Raw genomic sequence first — 20,812 nt, 5'->3', positions numbered from 1 at the left:
TCAGGTAATGATCTTGGGGTTGTAGGATTGAGCCCTGTGTTGGATTCCACTGGGCATGGAGCCCAAGATTGCCCCTTTCCCTCTTCCTCTCTACCTCTTCAATCTCTCTAAAATAAATAAATAAACCTCTAAAAACAAAAAGTTGAAAACATCAAATTAAGAGCTACAGTGTTGATACTAGAGCATGTTGCTAAGGCCGAATGGCCTAAAACACTCGGAATAAGGTATTTAGAGAAATAGAAGTTTAGGTCTAGGTCTCTCTCCAAGATAACAATCAAGGAAAGAACTCAGTTATGTACAGTTAAGGGATTCCTATTACCAAAACCTTTAACCCCTATTTTAACAAAAATATATAAACTTAAAAACTATAAGTTGCTTTAGGGATTATTTCAGCAATAATAAAAGACAGGGAGAAGTTGGAAACTGGACTATCTGGCCATTCTAAAAAGAGAAAATTTTAAAGGAAGGAAATCAGGTAGTGGTTCCTAAACTTCTCTCCCCAGTAAAGTTACATATCTGAAACGGAGAAGAAAGTTAATCTGTGGGGAACTAGTTCTGAGCATGTAACTCCTGCTAATTTTATTTTGCAAGCAGCCCATTTCCTACATCCTTTCTGTAAAACTATCAAGCTTCTTTATAGAGTTTTATTAAGAAAACGATTATCATACTTAAAAATACTAAAACATAAACATCCCTATATGAATTATCAATAAATTTAGTGTACTATTTTGTTTGAAGAATTTCACCACTGAGGCACCTGGGTGGCTCAGTGGATTAAGCATCTGTCTTTCGCGCAGGTCATGATCCCAGGGTCCTGGGATCGAGTTCCTCATCAGGCTCCCTACTTAGCAGGGAGTCCGCTTCTCCCTCTCCCTCTGCCTGCCACTCTGCCTACATATGCTCTCTCTCTCTCTCTCAAAAATAAAATCTTAAAAAAAAAAAAAAAAGAATTCGCCACTTGCTAATTTTGACTTACTTAACACAAAACACACAAAAAAGCAAAACAACAGGGGAAACTGGCTAGCACAGTTGGAAGAGCATGGGACTCTAGATGTTGGGTTTGTGAATTCAAGCCCCACGTTGGGTATAAAGATTACTTCAAAAAAAAAAAAGAATAGACTTAGGAAAAAAAGGAAAACAGCAAAAAAAAAAAAAAAGAATAGACTTAGGAAAACAGCAAAAAATCTCTTTTGGTAAACATATGAAGGTTTTTTTCTCTAATTTGATCCATACCTTTAAATGAATTGGAAATTTTCTACAGTCTTTCTGTGAATCAACAGAAGAGAATGACGGTGAGGTAGGTTCAATTTTATTACAGCTCTGCGGTTTGAAGTCAGAAACTTCATCCTTTAAATGAAGTGGTGTCTGTTGTCTCTGCTGTGGTGACTGATTAACAACTGGGGCACAACGGTCCTTGGACTGCAATGAAGACCCAAAACACACTATATTCAAACAATGGTCCTGCTGGTTGCTCTTATTAACAGTGCTTGGGTTAAACACAATACTGGATTCTCTGTTATCATTTACAGTGTTTTCCTCCTCACTTGAATCATCTGGTAAAATAATTCTGGATAATTTCTTTTTTGAACGTGCACAATTCTGTCTCATCTCCATTTGTTTTAGCTTTACTGCACGTCGGGTTTTATATTTTTTACTCCCACTTGCAAAGCAATCTTCAGTTATTATGTTGAAATCAACACACACTTCTTCTTCACTTGATTGGCTTTTGTAAGACTCATCTTCATCAACACAAAAACTATCTTCTAAGTAGGTTTCATCTTGCTCAGGAATCTATAGTAAATATATCAATTAGCACATTATAAATTTCTTTCATAAAATCAGTATGTATTTAACATATTCTTTTAAGTACATGAAATCTTTATAAATATTTCACTTTATCAATCCAGTCACTTGCACTCAACAAATATATCCTGACTATATTCTTTATGGAAGAAAATGGGAAGACTGAGATTAAAAAAAAGAATAATTTACCCTCTAGAAATTTATACTAGGTAGATAGCCAGAAAAATAAACAGTAATTTATAAATATTGTGGATAAGTGCTACATAACGAACACAATGGAAGTATAGAGATATGAATGACCATATTACCAGGCTGAATATTGGCAATTTGTAAACAAAGAAGACTAGTGTGAAAATTTGTCCATAAATGAAAAATAATCTATAATTAACCCCTTTGTAAAAAAATAATTTTCAAGAGAAATAAGAGAACATGTAAGACTTAAAAATTGTTAACAGTTATGATGAACTTCTAGTCACTTCTTTTAAACATTCTTTTAATTGGAAAACAATAGTGAATTCTAATGGGCTCAAATTGAAGATAAGAATAATTTGACCAAATTAGGAAAAAAGGCATTCTGAGAATACATTTCTTCCACCTTCCTTCCTGAATCAGGGCAGAAATTATCTCAAATAGATCTAACAGTCCAGTTTTAGAAACAATGGAGGCTTAATTAACAGGAATATATTTCAACATTTCATCAGGAAACTCTCCGCTATATTTCTATAGTTCATACCTGTGAGAAAATATTTATGTTGTTATGTTTCTTATGGACCATTTTATACTGATTGCTCATCAATGGACTGCGCAAAGATTTCATGTAAATAGCTCTCATTTCAGAATCTGTGTAAAAATAAGAATTTCAAGCAGCAACATTGTTTATCTATTTTTCAAAGATTTTATTTATTTATTTGTCAGAGAAAGAGCACAAGCATGGGGAACAGTCGACAGAGGGAGAAGCAGGCTTCCCACTGAGCAGGGAGCCCAATGTGGGACTCAATCCCAAGACCCTTGGATCATGACTTGAGCTGAAGCCAGACGTTTAATCAACAGAGCCACCCAGACGTCCCTCAAGTAGCAAAATTAATTAAATGAAAACTAGTGAAGTATTTAGTTTTGACCTATTCTAGATTTAATAATTCAAGCCCTGTGGAATTATTTTACACAAAAAATATTTAATATGTACTGAAACAAGTCTAAAAACAATTATTAAAAAAGTTAGTTTTGCCTTTGAAATCAGGCTATGTGGTAGGATGATTGTGACAATTTATTTAAGCTCTCTGCCTTAGCTATCTTTCTCCTCTGAAAATGAGTTTTTAAGATGCCTTTTCATGAAAAAATAAATGTATATGAATAACTTTAGGATCATATTTGATATATAGAAAATACTGAATGAAACACAAGAAATTCAGGCAAGAAAGAAAGCATATGCTTAAAAACATCAAAAGGCATAACTAATGGTAAGTATGTTTCATAATTGTCAGTCAAGCAAAAACTGGGAAACACATTAAGTTTTTATTGATGTTTGCCTTCTTTTTAAGGTTATAATCAGAAAGCAATTTTACTTTTGTCTCCCATTTTCCCTTACATTTTTTGAAGTGATTAACAGGTTCTTTTCAGAGATAAAATTGATAATTTAATAGGGCTCAGAACCAGATGTATAATTTTTATAATTTTTTCTTTGAATTACATTTCCTTTATCTCCATTCCATACTATAGCTATCAACTACTAGGTACCCTCCTAATTACCTATTCACTTCTTACTCATGCTTAATTCCTATAAACTTAGTGAGACTCTTACTTCTAGTTTCTTGGAAGAACCCAGAATCAGGAGCTTTCAGAGAATTCTGTTTGTTTGCTTCATAGATTTTTTTTTTTTTTTTGGTCTAATGTACATACAGTAAAATTTATCTTCCTTTATGGTACAGTTCTGTCTTGACAAATGTATCGTTATAAACTATTTGCTGTCCCTATAATTTTACCTTTTCCCAAATATCATATAAATGAAAAAACAACAACAAAAAAAACCCTCTAAAACCCTACATTACACTTGATCTTAGCCAAAAGGCCGAGAAGCGATCTAAAACCCTACATTATTTCAAATGCACTATGTCTGAAATGGAGTTTCAGGGGTGCCTGGTTGGCTCTGTCAGAAGAGCACACCACTCTTGATCTTAGGGTCATGAATTTGAGCCCTACACTGGGTGTAAAGATTAGTAAAAAAATAAAAATAAAAAATAAAAACTTTTTTAAAATTGTAAAAATAAAATGGAGTTGCTGATCTCCGTACCCTCCATCCTAAGGGCTCTACATGCAGCCTGCCCAATATCAGACAACAACGACTATGTCCTTCCTGTTGCTCAAACCCACTGACTCTTCTTTTTTTTCTCAAATCCATCAGAACATCCTGTCAGCTGCACATATCCCAAATCCAATCTTTCACACCCTCACACTGCTACCACTTTGGTTAACACCACTAGCATTCCTTAGATTACTGCAATAACCTTCTAAATGGTCTCTTCTCCCACCTTTGCTCCCCTATAGGCCATTCTCACCAAAGCTAGAGCGATACTACTGCAGCAAGTCAGACCAGGAGATGCCTACTCATTAATTCTCTGATATTACTTCCTACCACTCCGCTTCTCCATCGTTCAATTCCAGTCATAGTGCTGTTCCTGGAATATGCTAGACACACTCCTGCCGCAGTACCTGTCTACTGGTTGTTGTCTTTGCATCAACATTCCCCACCAGATTATACTGTAAACCTCCAAAAGCCACTCTGGGGGTGCCTGGGTGGTTCAGTGGGTTAAGTCTCTGCCTTTGGCTCACATCATGATCCCAGGGTCCTGGAATCAAGCCCTGCATCGGGCTCTCTGCTCAGCGGGGAGCCTGCTTCCCCCTCTCTCTGCCTGCCTCTCTACCAACTTGTGATCTCTCTCTCTCTGTCAAATAAATAAAGTCTTTTTAAAAAAAAGCCACTCTGTTAATGAACATTAAGAGCGTAACACTAGGAACCCTTATTCTGAAGTCACATCAGTATCAAGGACATAGTACTGAGAACTTAGTCTCTAAGACCCTTTTTCTTTAAAGTACTGCTTGGGAAAATTCATTGTCTTAAATCATGACAGAGAGTACAAGAGCAGAATAAATGGCAAGATCTGTGAAAGATTAAAACCCTTAGAACCCCACCAGAATCTTTCCTATTTCTATTATAGCCAATATGAATCATCTGCAATTAATGTATTATATATAAGATCTGCTCAGGCATTGTTTGGAGACATCATTTTCCAAAAGTAGATCTCTCTTACTTGGCAAATTTAACAAATTTAGGTTTGTGTACCACCTGCTGTTAACAATCAGCGTTGTTCAAGTCCTCATCTCCTTTTAGTCTTTGATCAAATGTCACCTTCTCAGTAAGACCTGCCCCTAATTACCTTATTTAAAATTACTGCTTGTCTATTAATAATACTCCCAACCCCTGTCACTCCAAATCCTCATCTCATTCTTTTATTTTTCTGTAAATTGCTCACCTTATATCATACTAAATAATTTAGTTATTATGTGTATTCTTTGTCTCTTTCCATTCACATGTTAGCTTCATAAGGGCAGAGGTTTTTGTCCCCTTTGTTTACTGATACAGCTTTCTCAAAACCTTACCAGCACACAGCAGTCACTAAATACTTGTTAAACGAAAATCTGACACTGCACCAGCCAATCATTCTGGTGAGAAATGATCAAATTAGCAGACTATAAATAACCAAGTCTAAAAAAATAGCAAATAGTATAGAATTTGAATGAAAGTGACCAAATATTTCACACATACCAAATTTACTTCCTTTTAAAGTTCTTTAAAAACGGACTAAAATATTTAAATATCACCACATTAAAATCACTGAAAATTAATAGAAAAAGTATCATTATATCATTTACCATTTATAGCCTGTGAAAGTTGAGTTTCATCATTTAAGAAGTCATGTAATGAGGAGTCTTGTTCATTTTCTGACTCATCATTTTCATCTGATGAAACATACTCTGCCTCTTGTTCGGAGAGCTCTGCTTCGTAATCTAAAAACTTCTTAGCTGCAAGCTGTGACAAATTAGAAAACATGGAGATACCCTCAAGGAAATCACTTATTTTCTTAAATAATTGGAAATAGTTCTATAAAATGGATTTTTTGGCAATGCTTTTAAGACAAAAAAGAAAAAGAAAACTGCAAGAAGAAATGACAAAGTAGCACATATATTTAAAATTTCTGATAATTCTATTATAAGCAAAATATAGCACAAGTCAGCACATTAGTTTGCTGAATGTTTCTTAATAAGCATAAAGTCTTCCAGGTCTTCCGGTTAATTAATTTTGCCAGGAAAACTACTGTACCACAAAAAAAGATATTCAGAAAAAAAAGGTGGTAAAGAATTATTTCTAAGGATTTGAGTATTGCATAGAGACTTAAAAAAATGAAGTAATGACTGTGAAAGCAAATATTCTAAAACTCAAGATTTCTGTCTCTGTATTTTTTTAATTTGAGTCTTAAATTTTCAATACACTGAAGTTTCTTCATTTAGTCATTTAAAATAACAGAATACTAAAAGATAGTTTCAAAACAAGAAAGAAACAAAACTGTCAAAGCTTGAGATTTTAATTCCAGTAAAACAGGGTCAAAATAGTTTTAATTTTCTACTTTTTTCCTATGAAGAAATTATAGTGAGAAATCTATTCCTACATAAAATCTTCTATCCATAAATTATATATATAAATATATAACATAATAGTAAGTATAAATATATAAACAAACAAACAAATAAATATATATATATACGAAAGTAAAAAAGTTTACCTTAAGGTAACTCTGTTTCTTTTGGACTTTGATGCCCCTTTTTGCAGTCCTGTTATAACCCCTGAAGTCTTCTAATTGTGGATGTTGTTTGTGAAAATTCTCACTTTCATCACTAGATGATAATTCTAACTATAATAATTCAATAAAATTCTTGCATAAGAAAATATAATCAAATCTCATTTTATGTAGTTCTCATGGGTTATTAGTTTTATTTTCAATTTTTTTTAATTTTTTTTTTTTTTAAGATTTTGTTTATTTGACAGAGATCACAAGTAGGCAGAGAGGCAAACAGAGAGAGAGGAAGGGAAAGAGGCTCCCCACTGAGCAGAGAGCCTGATGCAGGGCTCGATCCCAAGACCCTGGAATCATGACCTGAGCAGAAGGCAGTGGCTTTAACCCACTGAGCCACCCAGGTGCCCCAATTTTTTCTTTTTAAATAGTTGACCTAACATTTGACCTTTTTTTGTTAGAAAAATAAAATATTCCCACAACTCAGAGCCATGTTATAAATATATAATCCTTAGGAATGTAAAAGTCACTGGTGCCTGGGTGGCTCAGTCAGTTAAGCATCTGCCTTCAGCTCAGGTCATGATTTCAGGATCCTGGGATCAAGCCCAGGTCAGGCTTGCTTCTTCCTCTCCCTCTGCCCAATCCCCCACCCCCACTCATGTGCGCACTCTCTCTTGCCCTCTCACTCTCTCAAATTAATAAATAAAATCTTAAAATTTAAAAGTTAGGTGATACTAAGTACTAAAACACTAAATTAGGTAATATAGTTATACTAGCACAGTATTCATCCAATTTAGTATTACATCAAATTTATTTGATGACAACTTGTAGTTTCAGTTTAACTATCTCCTCCAGAAGATCCTAAAGGTCTTTACAAAAATTATTTAAGCCTATAAATATAACCTATCAAATCAGTCAAAACATATACGAGTCCTTTCAAACCAAGAAACCAATAAAATCATAATAAATTTTAACAATGAAGCCTACTACTTTATCTCTTACAAATAATATAAAATCAAACAAAAGAATAAAAGAAGTTCACCAAAATAATTTCAAGTACCAGGAATAATTTCACTTTAAAACAGACTGATCATCAGCATTATCAGTATTCTAATTCATTTACCATGAGTCAATCAGACATTCTAGTTAAGGTAGCAAGTTAAAGCAATTTTTCTAGTGAAGTACTATAGGAGTAAACAAAGGGAATATGAGTTGATTACATGTTTTATTAATTTTGCACTTTATCCTAGAGCACAATAGAGAATTAAAAAAAAAAAACAGGATTTCCTAATCCCAACATTTTCTACACTTCTCAGCTTACAGCTGATAACAAATGAACATCATTAGCCTACTCAAACTTCAGATTCAAATAGTCACCAATGCGTGCCAGATATTGTCATTTCATTCACTATTCTACAAAATCCTCAAACTCAAACATATTCAACACTGAATCTATCCCCTTTTTATTGTCTCCGAATTTGTGACACATGTCCAAACAGCCCTAGCCAAGAAACAGAAACTCATCTTGAACTCCTTCCTTTCCTTTTTCAGGAAGCAAATGAAAGAATAAGGGCTTCAGAAACACCCTCATTTTTTCCCAACTTTACTTCCTGGCACTCTTTGTATTTACCATCTAATAATAAAGATGCTGTATCCCCATTTTGTGTCATTCTTTAAGCTGCTTGCTCTGTTGGCAATGCTTTTCCTTGCCTCACCGCCAAATATGCTTTAAGAATTAGCTAAGGTATTTATAATCTTCAAGAAACTCTCCAGAACTCCCAAGGACTAGGATAAGGGCTGATCATTTTTTATCACTTAACTTATAAAAATTTATATTGAAATTATCTGTTTACTTATCTCTTTCCTATTAGATTTTAGGTGACTTAAGACAGTACCAGGATATAATATTTATAATAGTGTCCCCCAGCATCTTACACAGTAGACATAGAGTAGATAGGTATTAAGGGAACTGCTGAAGCGTACTGAATAAAATTGCTTTTAAAGAAGTATATTTGAAAAAGAAATTCCAATCACATAAGATTTACTATATATTTTTGTGTTAACTATATACCTATTAGATCAATCTTATCTACATTCACCTATACATGTATTTTTCTTTTAATAATTACTCCAAAGGAACTTTAATCACTCTACATTATCTATTACCTACTTACTCTGTTTGGAGGAAACCTGCGCTTTTTTACAGCATGTAGTGGGGAATCAACTTCATTGTTTTTCTGATCCTAGATAAAGTAGATAATTAGATAAAAGGTTATAAAAGAAAGACTTAAGGGAGAAAAAAGCATTTACAAGATCACATTATTGTGATTATTACATCACTCACCTCAGGAGATTCTAAATGACTCACCTCAGGGGATTCTAAAACATTTCCTTTTGTTCTTTTACTTTTTCTTCGGAAAATTTCATCATCTTCACTTTCACTGCTTGTTAATTGTTCACCTATAATTTAATAAAAAAATGAATCTGGTCAATAGATTTATCTACTCACTACTATTTTATCAATGGGTACATTATTTAAGAAGAGTTTTTCAGAAGCTTGGCCAAAAAATCAGCATGAGAGAGAAAAATAAAACAGTGCCAGTGAGGAAATTAAGGAGTGAGGGAATTTTGCTAATAACCACATTTTTGACTCAGATTCAATATGACAAATTAATAACCGAAATGAGGCTGCGAGTGCAGTCTGACTTTATTAGTCAAAGGGCCCAGAATTCAACTCTTGCTCTCTGCTTTGTGTCTTATTTTCATTTTAAAGGAGTTAAAGCATGAAAACGTAGGCTACAAAACAATATTTGAAGAGATTCTTATTTATATATTTATGTACATATGTCAACATACATGTGTTTGTACACAAGCATGAAATAAAAGTTGGTAAGATATTCACCAAAATGTTGTGACTAGATCACATTCAGGAGGGTGGAAAGAATGCTAAAAACAAACATCTGATGTGTAAAATAAAATATTTCAAATTTTCACGTACTTAAAGCTCGATTTCTGCACTTTCATGAAATTCAGATTCAGACACCGTTCCATGTTTCTAGGAAACCTTCTGTAAGAGCCCTGTGGTTATTTCAAGATATGTTAATTAATTCTTTTATACGCCTGCCTTCAGAAGCTGGATCGTAATCCCTCTCCTATTAAGTAAGGGCCAGACTTAGTCACTTGCTTCTAACAAAAGAATATAATGGAAATGAAGGGGGAGTTACTTCAGAGTCTAGGTCATTAAAGTTCATGAGGTCTCATCCTTGTTCTCTGCCTTGCATCACTCACTTTGGAGGAAGCCAAATGTTGTATTGTAAAGATATAAGAAGCAACCCTAGAGTGAGTCCTAAAGAAAGGACTATTAAACATGAACAGTTGAGACTTATTAGTTTTGGAAATTCCCAGCTTCTCTAGTTGGCAAACAACACTAAATTAAGAAATCTTCCAAGCAAAGATCTAATCTAGAGGACTGCCAAGAAACTACTGTCCAGGTGAAGCTAAAGGTGAAACTGTAACTGCTTTAAGACCAAAGATCAAAGATGGTGCCTCAAAGTACTATGCAGTCAAATAAAAGGCCCTCTGAATAGTCTAAGGATGTCTTTCACAGATGCTCTTTTTTTTTTTTTTTTAAGATTTTTATTTATTTATTTGACAGAGAGAGTGACAGTGAGGGAAGGAACACAAGCAGGGGGAGTGAGAGAGGGAGCCCAATGTGGGGTTTGATCCCAGGACGCCAGGATCATGACCTGAACCAAAGGCAGACGCCCAACGACTGGGCCAGCCAGGTGCCCCACAGATCCTTTTAAACAGGACTTCCAAGAAGATTATCTGCAGACATTTTAGCAGAAGCAAAAAAGTAGTGAAGGAGTTGCCTCCAAAGGATTTGTGAGCATTACTAGTATCTAATGCAATGAACCCCAATAAGATTCACAAGAGATCCACAAAGATATATGAGAATTATATGGGAAGAAACACAGCCAGCTACAACAACAGAAAGGGGCAAAGACAATATAAAATAAAAAGAGGCCTTTAAAAATCCCCATAAAATAAAAATCCCCAATTTTTACTAAATGGAAATGGCTGAGGAAATTCTTCTACAGGTTATGAAAAAGGGTCAAGCATCCAAAGGATGAAGCCGAGACCCATGGAGAGTTATTTCCAGGTGTTGAGTCCTCATCAAGGAACTTCCCATCTCAGCTCTACTGCATTTTACAATTACTATAGACAGAGATTCCTGTGTGCCTCCTCTTCCCATCACCACCTCACTTTTGAACAAGCCATCCTAGAAGCAGATTTTCCATGCCCAGTCAAATCTTCAGATGACTGTTGCAACCCCAGGTGAAATCTTGCCTATAACCTGATGAGAAATCCTCAACCCACAACTATTCAGTTAAGCAACTGTTCAATTCCTAACTACAAATAAATGTTATTTTAAGCCACTAAATTTGGGGGAGTAGCTTTTTACACAGCAATAAATAATTAATACAAATTCAATCAACTTCTCCTCATACTTTGTGCCAAAAAAAAACAAAAAACAAACATAAAAACTACCCAGACAAATAAACTTAAATAAATCCTTTTTACAGATGGGCACTGTATAATTGACCAGTTTTATTTTTAATTACCTTCTAAGGAACTTAGAGCTAAATGGAAGGCTCAGATATAGCAACCTACTCATTTCAGGAGGTTTTTCCTTTCAACTGCTTTAGTGGTGCTCTAATGAACTGCTATTATAGTATACATATAACATGGTAAATGATCTTAAATCCTCTAATTAGGGGAAGTAAAAAATACTAACTATGAATAAGTCATGGGAATAAAAACTACAGCTTTGGTAATACAGTCAATGCTATAGTAAACAGAGTTGTATGGTGACAGATGTAACTACACTAAATTTGGGGGAGTAGCTTTTTACACAGCAATAAATAATTTCTTAAGTTGGTGCTTACTGATAAAAGATTTATCTCCAGGGTCGCCTGGAGATGTGATGTCATTATGTTCTATATCTGAAATTAATGTAACAATGTATATCAACTACCCTCAAAAATACTACATATTCCGGGCGCCTGGGTGGCTCAGTGGGTTAAGCCGCTGCCTTCGGCTCAGGTCATGATCTCAGGGTCCTGGGATCGAGTCCCGCATCCGGCTCTCTGCTCAGCAGGGAGCCTGCTTCCTCCTCTCTCTCTCTGCCTGCCTCTCTGCCTACTTATGATCTCTCTCTGTCAAATAAATAAATAAAATCTTTAAAAAAAAAAAATACTACATATTCCTTAATAAATCATTATGCATTTACGAATTACATTGCCCATAGTTAGTAGTTAAGTATAATGCTAGAAGGTTTAATGCAAATCTGACACAAAGATAGAAAAATGATCTCGACCACTAACAGACTTAATATAAGGATGTTCAAGCAAATACTGGAGGGCCACAGGTAACATAAACTTAGTAAAAATATGTATGTCAGATTATATCCAAATTTTAGAAATAAACATATTTCCACTTACTTTCAAGAAGCTTTATCTTAAATAAAATATTCATAAATCATGCCTTTGATCCCAAAGAGAATAGCATCATGAAGATTTATAGAGCAAAATCATTTTATCCTACAACTACTCTTTATCCTCAACTAAAAGGAAAAAAGTTCATAAATGGCCTGCTATAATAATCTATACATAAACTAGAGTTGAGTCTATCACAGTACTTGAAGAATACTTTAGTCATTTTAACACCAAACTCTAGTGTTATATTTTCTAGTTTTTCTGTAACACAGTTTCTGTAACTGTGTAGAATTAGATCACAGAAATCCAGAGATTCCTTTGGAACTTCTGTGGTCTTGCCTCAATCCTTCATATAGTCTTGTCTTTCAACAGTTTTTTTTTTTGCCCCAACTGTTTTTCTATGTAAATCTTCTACTCTATACTATTTCTTCTAAATCTCATACCTCCCCTTTCCCTCTTTGTTTGCATTTTATAACAACCAAATTCTCTATTTTCAACATATTCAAATTGTAAATATTCCTGAAGAGCCAAAATTAAAATCTATGTTAAAAACAAAATCTGCATTTCTAATCTAATCCAGTTCAAAATTCTGTCATCTTCTGAACCTCCTTAACATCCACTACCTTAAAAAAAAAAAAAAAAGACCATCCACTACCTTTTTACTTGGTAGTTATTTTCATATCTTACTGGTATCTTTTCAAATGTACATGTCATACAATGATCTGGGTTTTACAGTCAAGGGCCAAGGCCAAATCTGTATTTCAGTATCTAGCGTAATTATTTTCCCATGGCATGCATGCCATAAATATATGGAGATAAATCTTTTTTTTTTTTAAGATTTTATTTATTTATTTGACAGACAGAGATCACAAGTAGGCAGAGAAGCAGGCAGAGAGAGAGAGAGGAGGAGGAAGCAGGCTCCCTGCTGAGTAGAGAGTGGGATACGGGGCTCGATCCCAGAACCCTGGGATCGTGACCTGAGCCGAAGGTAGAGGCTTTAACCCACTGAGCCACCCAGGCGACCCTGGAGATAAATCTTTTATCAGTAAGCACCAACTTAAGAAATACATAAATTATCTAATTCAATACATCAAAAACCGAGAAATTACATTTTGAAAAATTACAGAAGCTTATCTAGAGTAATTATTCCAGAAAGATTTATGTGTTTTATTAAGATCGAATCTTACCTTCAGCAGGATGACAGGATTGACAAAGACTGATTTTTTCCCTGCTTTTAGCCTTTTCTACAGAAAGTCCTGAATCAACAAAAGTTGAATTAAATGTTTCTTTGAAACTCTGTAGATGAGAATCTGGTGTCCAAGGCATTTCTTTCCTCTTAGAAAATAAGTTCAAGGTGTTTGATTCAGAAAGTGGCGTACTCATAACTTTTTCTCCTACTGGCAAAGAAAATTGACAATAACCAGGAGACAGAAATTCTTTATTTTTTGCTGTACTCCGTGAAAAATGTGCAAAACTTGGTTTCCACTTATCTTCACTTGATGGGACAGTAATAGTTCTACCCATAGAACTAGCAACAGGATCTTGTGGTATTATTGCTTGATTTGAAACATAATTTGCATCATTGGTCTCCTTAATATCTAAACACCTTCCAGAAAGCTCATCTAAAATTTTATTCTTATTTGTATCTGATGCATGTCCTAATACTTCATCATCAGAATGTGGACTACAAAATCCTAAATCAAAAGTAACAGAAAATAAATCTTTAGAGCAGTCAAAAACATATTCATCATGCTTCAGTTTTTCCTCATGGACACTGTTCAAATCTTCATGAGATTTCCAACTATTATTATCACAGATAATTTGATCTTGGGGTTCAGAATTATCATCTAACAATAGTTCATCAGAAATTAAGAAGTGAGAGACCAGTGTCACTTCACTTAAAGCAGTTTTGTCTGACACACATGAAGATTTATATTTATTGTTTGAGGGAAAAAGACGCACATCATTAGACTCTGTATTAACATCTTTGAATAGGGGTAAACTCTCATCCTGTTTAGTGAGCAATACTGGGAGGCCATTGTTATCTATATCACAATTTTTTTCTTCAACTGAATACTTTGGAGGGCCTATGGTTATTTGAGTATGATTCCTGGATACTAAATTTTCATTTTTATTATCTTCTTTAGGTACTTTATCAACATAGTCATAGAAACTTGGCTCATCAGAAATCTTATCATTGGCTGCAGTATAAAAGCAACTTTTTTCAGAAGAATGATTAATAAATTTCAGTGAATTCAATTCCAAATCCTGTTGAGAATTTGTAGGTAAATATGACATCAAACAAGTAGATTTATCATTTTGTAAATATTCAGTGTAAGGTAGGAAATGATCAAGTTTACAACCCTTAGCAATTTCATATTCCAAATTTGAGAGTCCACTGAGAGGTGGAGGAGAATGAGATAAAAATCTCTCTACATTATCTAGTACCTCTTTTGTTAATGAATGGCAACTATGCAATTGGTCATCTGTTTTAGCTATACAAAGCTCTTTTTCAAATGGAAGAAATATGCTAGATGAAACATATTTCTCATCAGTGAAACTGTTATAACCAGAATCTAAAAAATTTGCAGCGAATGAACTAGATTTATTTGTAAATTGACATTCTATTAATCCATGTGGCTGACTAACATCTTCATTGATAGCACATATGGTAACCGCAACTTCCTCTTTATCTGATGCCCTTTTATCATTTAGCAGGTCTACCTGAAAAATATTTTCAACAGTAGTACCTCCATCAGTATCTAAAGAATCCATAACATCATTATTTTCTTTAATAGGTTGATCTTTTTTAAATTCTTTAGAGGCTTTTTTCTTTAGAGAAGCAATTTTAGCAGGTTTGATACGAATTTGTTTAAAAATTTCAGCACATTCTTCATCAGATTCTGTCACTGAGTATGAACTTCTATGATTTATATTCCTTGAAAATGAAGATTTCTTATTACTAGTAACGGGGCCATTGGCAGGAGGATTATAATCATTCCTGGGAGCACTAAATACTGAGCTAATATCTTCCATTTGTAAGTAAGGTTTAATTTCCAATTCATAGCTGCATTCTCCCTAGAAAGAAGGAAAATAAAAAAGTCACAGGAAATAAGAGATGAGCTTTACTTTATGTTATTTTCTAAACAATATTACTCAAATGATTACTCAAAATCAAATGATTTTCTTTTATAACAAAATTTATTCTTTTTCTAAACATTTTATTTATTTATTTGAGAGAGAGAGAGAGAGAGAGAGAGAGCAAGCACAAGCATGTGTGAGAGGGAGAGGAGCAGAGGGAGAGAGAGAATCCCAAGCAGATTCTGTGCTGAGCAGTGAGCCTGTGAGGGGGCCCTATCTCACAACCCTGAGCTCGTGACCTGAGCCAAAACCAAAAGTGGGATGCTTAACCATCTGAGCCACCCAGCTACCCCTAACTTAAAAATTATTCTAATAAATCAAGATTATAAATGGCTCTATTGTGTAATTATTATAAATTATCTTTAATTAGTTAATGTTTTTGTATCCTTAGAACTTAATACATGAAAGACTCATGATAACTATTTGCAGAAAGAACAAATTCAATAAATACATAAAATAATATCATATGGGTGCCTGAGTGGCTCAGTTAGTGGAGCAACCAATTCTTAGTTTCGACCAAGGTCATGATCTCAGAGTCCGGAGATGGAGCCTTGCACTGGGCTCTGAGCTCAGCAGGGAGTCTTTTTCTCCTCTCCCCCTTCCTGTCACTCACACTCACACTCTCTCAAATAAATAAATCTACAAAAATAAGTATTATAAGCACTAAGCTCTTCACTTCTAATATTTAATTGAACAATTATTATAATTTCATAAAAATAGATATCAAGTAATTAATATATATAAATGAAAATTATAACTACAAGTGTTAAATTTACTGTCTTGATAAAGGTAAACTAAGAACAACTTTTAGACATCTGAAATAAGTATACCTGTAAACCCATTAGGTTGGAATACACTATTAACAAATTTTCCAACCAAGAACTCTTAACATTCTTCTTCTTTTTTTTTTTTTTTTAACATTTATTTATTTATTTGAGAGAGAGAGAAAAACTGGAGGTGGGGGCAGAGGCAGAGGGAGAGTCTTAAGCAAACTGTGCTGACCACGAAGCCTGGCATGGAGTGGAACTCACAATTCTGAGATCGTGACTTGAGTTGAAACCAAAAGTTAGGCACTTAACCAAGTGCACCACCCAGGCACCACAGGAACTCTTACAATAAATTTCTAAAGAGTATTTACCACTAATTCTAAAACTACAGTCCCCTCAACTCCTATCCTACCCTCCCCTCTTCCCCTTGAGTGGCTACTTTAGTCAGGATTCCTCTACTATTCAGGGACTTATTACTTTTTGAATAATAAATACAGTAAGTATTAATTTGAGAAAGTTGTCTCCCTGCTAGTGTTTATGCTCCCCACAGACAGAGTATTTCATCTGGCTTCTTCACTGATGTGCCAGAGGGCCTGGAATAGAAGAGGACATATAGAAGGCACTAAATAAATATGTGTTAATTTGATAGCGTAAGTTTTGCTGGGATCCACAACTAGTTACTCCATTTATATGTATTCATGAATAATAGCTAATAATAAAAATAGCAGCTACAGTCTATTGAATATGCCTGTTACTGTTCTATATGGTCTACACAAACTAAGTCAATTAATCCTCACAACAACCTTATGAAGAAAGTATTATCATTATTCCCATTTTACAGAGAAACTGAGGCCCAAAGAGGTTAGGTAACTTACAGATGCATGATTAGTAAGAGGTAGACCTGGGATTCTAACCCAGGCATTTTGGATTTCATACTCATAGTAGGTTCATTATTCTCATTCCCTCAAGGAAGAATAATCAAGTAGCTTCTCAAGGAATCAATAATTCTCTAAACTACCACCAGGATACAAGAGACATACCAAATCACCTATGTGATGGAGAATATCTCAATAAATCCAATTTAACAAGAGTGCTAAATCAGCTTTACTACAAGTTTATACAAGTCATTAGGTATATTAAAATTTTACTCTGATTTATCTATAATGACAGATGATATTCTTTTAATTAAGTGTACTTCTTCACCTAAGGCAAAAAACCGGTTCCCTATTGAGATCACAAGAAACTTCACAAAAAACAAAATATTCTAACTATAATTATTTATATTAAATACTTGATTCTTAAATAATGATTTCAAATTAAGAAGCATAGGGGCGCCTGGATGGCTCAGTCAGTTAAGCAACCAGCTCTCGATTTCTGCTCAGGTTGTGATCTAATGGTTGTGGGATCAAGCCCCAAACCGGGCTTTGTGTTCCATGGGAAGTCTCCTTAAGATTGTCTCTCTCCCCCCTCATTTTTGCTCCTCCCCTCAACTCACCCACATGCTCTTTCTCTCTCAAATAAATAAATAAATCACACACAAAAAAAAACAACAACCAAGTATTCTTTTTACCACTATACCAACAAGAGGAAATTATAATAAAACCCTACCTCTTCATGTCTCATTCCTTCTATCATTTGCATAATGCTTATAAAATGGTGGCATCGATCTGAGTGGTCAACTTGATACGTAGGAAAAGGACGATCCTGCCACACTCTCCATTCAGAAAGAGAGAGTTGATAAATTCCAATGTTTGGTTCCTGGATCTTGATTAATGATTTTAAAAATAATAAAAATGATAAATACACCTACTCAGATTTCATAAACTGATTAAATAAACAACATACAGATAATAAGCCTAACATAAAAAGTCTGAATTCATTTGGGTATTTTCAGTAAAATCTCAGGAGACTAAAAAAAATAATTTCATAAAGTACAAAAATGCCCTTTTAAATATATTTTGAAAGTAACTATTATTTGAGTTAGTACTTAGTTATATTCCTGTTTATACAGTTCCATGTTAAGAGCAAATATTTAAGAAAATGTGTGGTTTCAAAAGTACTATTGGGCTAGATTTATATTCTATAATCTAATAAAGACACATTCACAACTTCGCAGTGATAATGATCTTAATTTTTTCATGCTGCCATTCTTCACTTTCCCTGGTAGCAAATGAATATAAATTCTGAATAGCCATATTTCAAATCTTATAAATCTGCTAAAAGGACTCTTTCCTAAGGTTGTTTTTCCAGCTCTTTAGGCATATATGTAACCTTTGATCAATTCTCTTGACTTTAAGTTCACCAATAATTTGTTCATAGTAAGAGAAATAAAAATATTCAATTTAAAGTTCTACACAATTTTTTTAAAAAGTTTGTACAAAGATGTTTATGATGGCACAATTTTACGATAATAACACTGAAAAGAATTTGAAAACATAACAGAAAAATAGTCAAGCAAACCATGGCATATTGCAGAATAACATAGCAATCATGTTAAGTATGCCTATATAGAAATGTTCATATAGTAAAAAGTAATTGGAAAAAGACAAATATTATGTAAATGTATCACACTCATGTAAAAATACATATACACAATAAAGAATATAAGAAAATTTATAGTTCTACAAACTCAGACTCTAATATTCTTTTTAAACTGTTTAACATTCTTCGTTTTTTAAGCCACTTGACATTCTGATCATGAACACTCTCTCTACTCCCAAAGCTACTGCATAATCACTATAAAGAGTATCTAAAAACATGTTCAACTTACTGGTATGTTTTCCTCATTTTCTAAAGACGAAAACCGAACTTGAGGAAATGTTATTTCCTTAATTTCATCACTTTCTCTTAACCTATAACGTCTGTTCCATAATTTAAATTCTTCTGCTGATAAGAACCAATCTTTTTTTGAATTACTCTGCTTCATTCCTGTAAGTTGAAAAAGTAATTAAAAAAAAGTTTTTAAAAATCTGCTAAGGAAACACAAAATGTACAACATGAACTCAAACTCTCCAGTTGTTTATATCTAATCATCTTTACTAAACCACTGACTCTATTCCTTAAAACCAGTATTTTTCACATAATCATTTGGTTATCACTTTTCTCACCTCTTTAAAAGTACTAGCACAGCCTCCTGTTCAGGAGCTAACCTTCCATAATGACTTCATTAATGTAACAGAGCCAGATAGGTAGGCTCTCAATCCTGGTTTCTTTAGGACTCTCTCCATGTTGTGTCTAAGACCTGGCATAAAAGAGTTAAAAAACTTACAAACGAAAACTGGCATGATTCTAACATTTTTTTTTATTCTATCATTTTTATCTGAAAGATTATTTGAAGCTTGGTTGGGGATGGGGGAAGATCGTCAAGACTAAAATGGATTTTTTAACTTAAGTCTTAACTGGGGGGTGGTGGTAGAGGTAGACAGAAAAGACCTACTGCTTTAAAAAATGACAATAATATACTTTTTTAAAAAGATTTTATTTATTTATTTGACAGGCAGAGATCACAAGGAAGTAGAAAGGCAGGCAGAGAGAGAGGAGAAAGCAGGCTCCCCGCAGAGCAGAGAGCCCAATGCGGGGCTCAATTCCAGGACCCTGGGATCACGACCTGAGCCGAAGGCAGAGGCTTTAACCCACTGAGCCACCCAGGTGCCCCAATAATATACTTTTTAAAAAAATATACTAAATTAACTCTTTCCAACTTTCTTAATCTCTACAGAGGAAAATAATCAGCAAACTGAAAAAGGATAAATGGGGGGCGCCTGGGTGGCTCAGTGGGTTGGGCCGCTGCCTTCGGCTCAGGTCATGATCTCAGCGTCCTGGGATCGAGTCCCGCATCGGGCTCTCTGCTCCGCGGAGAGCCTGCTTTCCTCTCTCTCTCTCTCTGCCTGCCTCTCAGTCTACTTGTGATTTCTCTCTGTCAAATAAATACTTAAAAAAAAAAAAAAAAAAAAAAAAGGATAAATGGTATAAAGTAGTAACTTTGGTCCAACAGAAATGAAGGCAGAAAAAGAAACCAGAAAGACTACTGAATTAGGTATCAGGAAACTTTTGTCTTACCTATTTCCAATACTGTATAAGAATCTGCTTTTGTAAAGTAAGGGGTTTGAACAAGGTCTTTCAGGCTATTTTCAGATCTAACAATCTTTAAAACAGACTTCTAAAATTGGAAGGCATTCCTCTCTTTTAGTCACTTTAAGTAAATTCAGTTCTCTAAGCCCAGATGAATTAGGCTAATTTACAGAAGATTACATTTATACATGCAATTTTAGCAAGATGAATCCCTAAAGCTTTGAAAAATCAGGTAGAATGGGGGGGAGCACACAAAAAAATAAACTTGAGCCAATATTATCTCAATTTTACTAAAGAAATTTGTCATCCATCTCTAGGCCTGGTTAGTACTTGGACGGGAGAAACAATTATTAAACATATGGTTAATTTTAACATTTATAAAAATACAATGATCACTAAGAATAATTTATGCAAGCTTAATCAATATAAAGTTAAATAAATTTAAAAGAATCCAAAATACAGATGACCTTTAAAGAATGCAGGGGTTAGGGATAACAACCCCCAGCTGAAAATCAGCAGTTATCTTTTCGCTCCCCAAAAACTTAAGTACTGGGGCGCCTGGGTGGCTCAGTGGGTTAAGCCGCTGCCTTCGGCTCAGGTCATGATCCCAGGGTCCTGGGATCGAGTCCCACATCGGGCTCTCTGCTCAGCAGGGAGCCTGCTTCCTCCTCCTCTCTCTCTCTCTGCC

The 20,812-nt window shown here is 34.4% G+C and overlaps 1 protein-coding gene across 1 annotated transcript in view; it reads right to left on the bottom strand.

The window, feature by feature from the left end:
• The window catches only part of FANCM (FA complementation group M), a 65,923-nt gene that overhangs the window by 9,911 nt on the left and 35,200 nt on the right, over positions 1-20,812 (bottom strand). Inside the window, exons 12-20 of the mRNA XM_059182011.1 lie at positions 18,824-18,981; positions 17,662-17,817; positions 13,333-15,223; positions 9,016-9,107; positions 8,822-8,890; positions 6,639-6,767; positions 5,731-5,887; positions 2,537-2,643; positions 1,234-1,791 (exon numbers count right to left, since the gene is read on the bottom strand). Of these exons, the coding sequence (XP_059037994.1) occupies positions 1,234-1,791; positions 2,537-2,643; positions 5,731-5,887; positions 6,639-6,767; positions 8,822-8,890; positions 9,016-9,107; positions 13,333-15,223; positions 17,662-17,817; positions 18,824-18,981 (3,317 nt within the window). The remainder of the gene's footprint in view (positions 1-1,233; positions 1,792-2,536; positions 2,644-5,730; positions 5,888-6,638; positions 6,768-8,821; positions 8,891-9,015; positions 9,108-13,332; positions 15,224-17,661; positions 17,818-18,823; positions 18,982-20,812) is intronic.

The sequence above is a fragment of the Mustela lutreola genome, chromosome 7 (genome assembly GCF_030435805.1).
Source record: "Mustela lutreola isolate mMusLut2 chromosome 7, mMusLut2.pri, whole genome shotgun sequence".
NCBI classification, from domain to species: domain Eukaryota; kingdom Metazoa; phylum Chordata; class Mammalia; order Carnivora; family Mustelidae; genus Mustela; species Mustela lutreola.
Note: the sequence above shows the minus strand (reverse complement) of the source record. Positions and strands in the feature narration are given on the sequence as shown.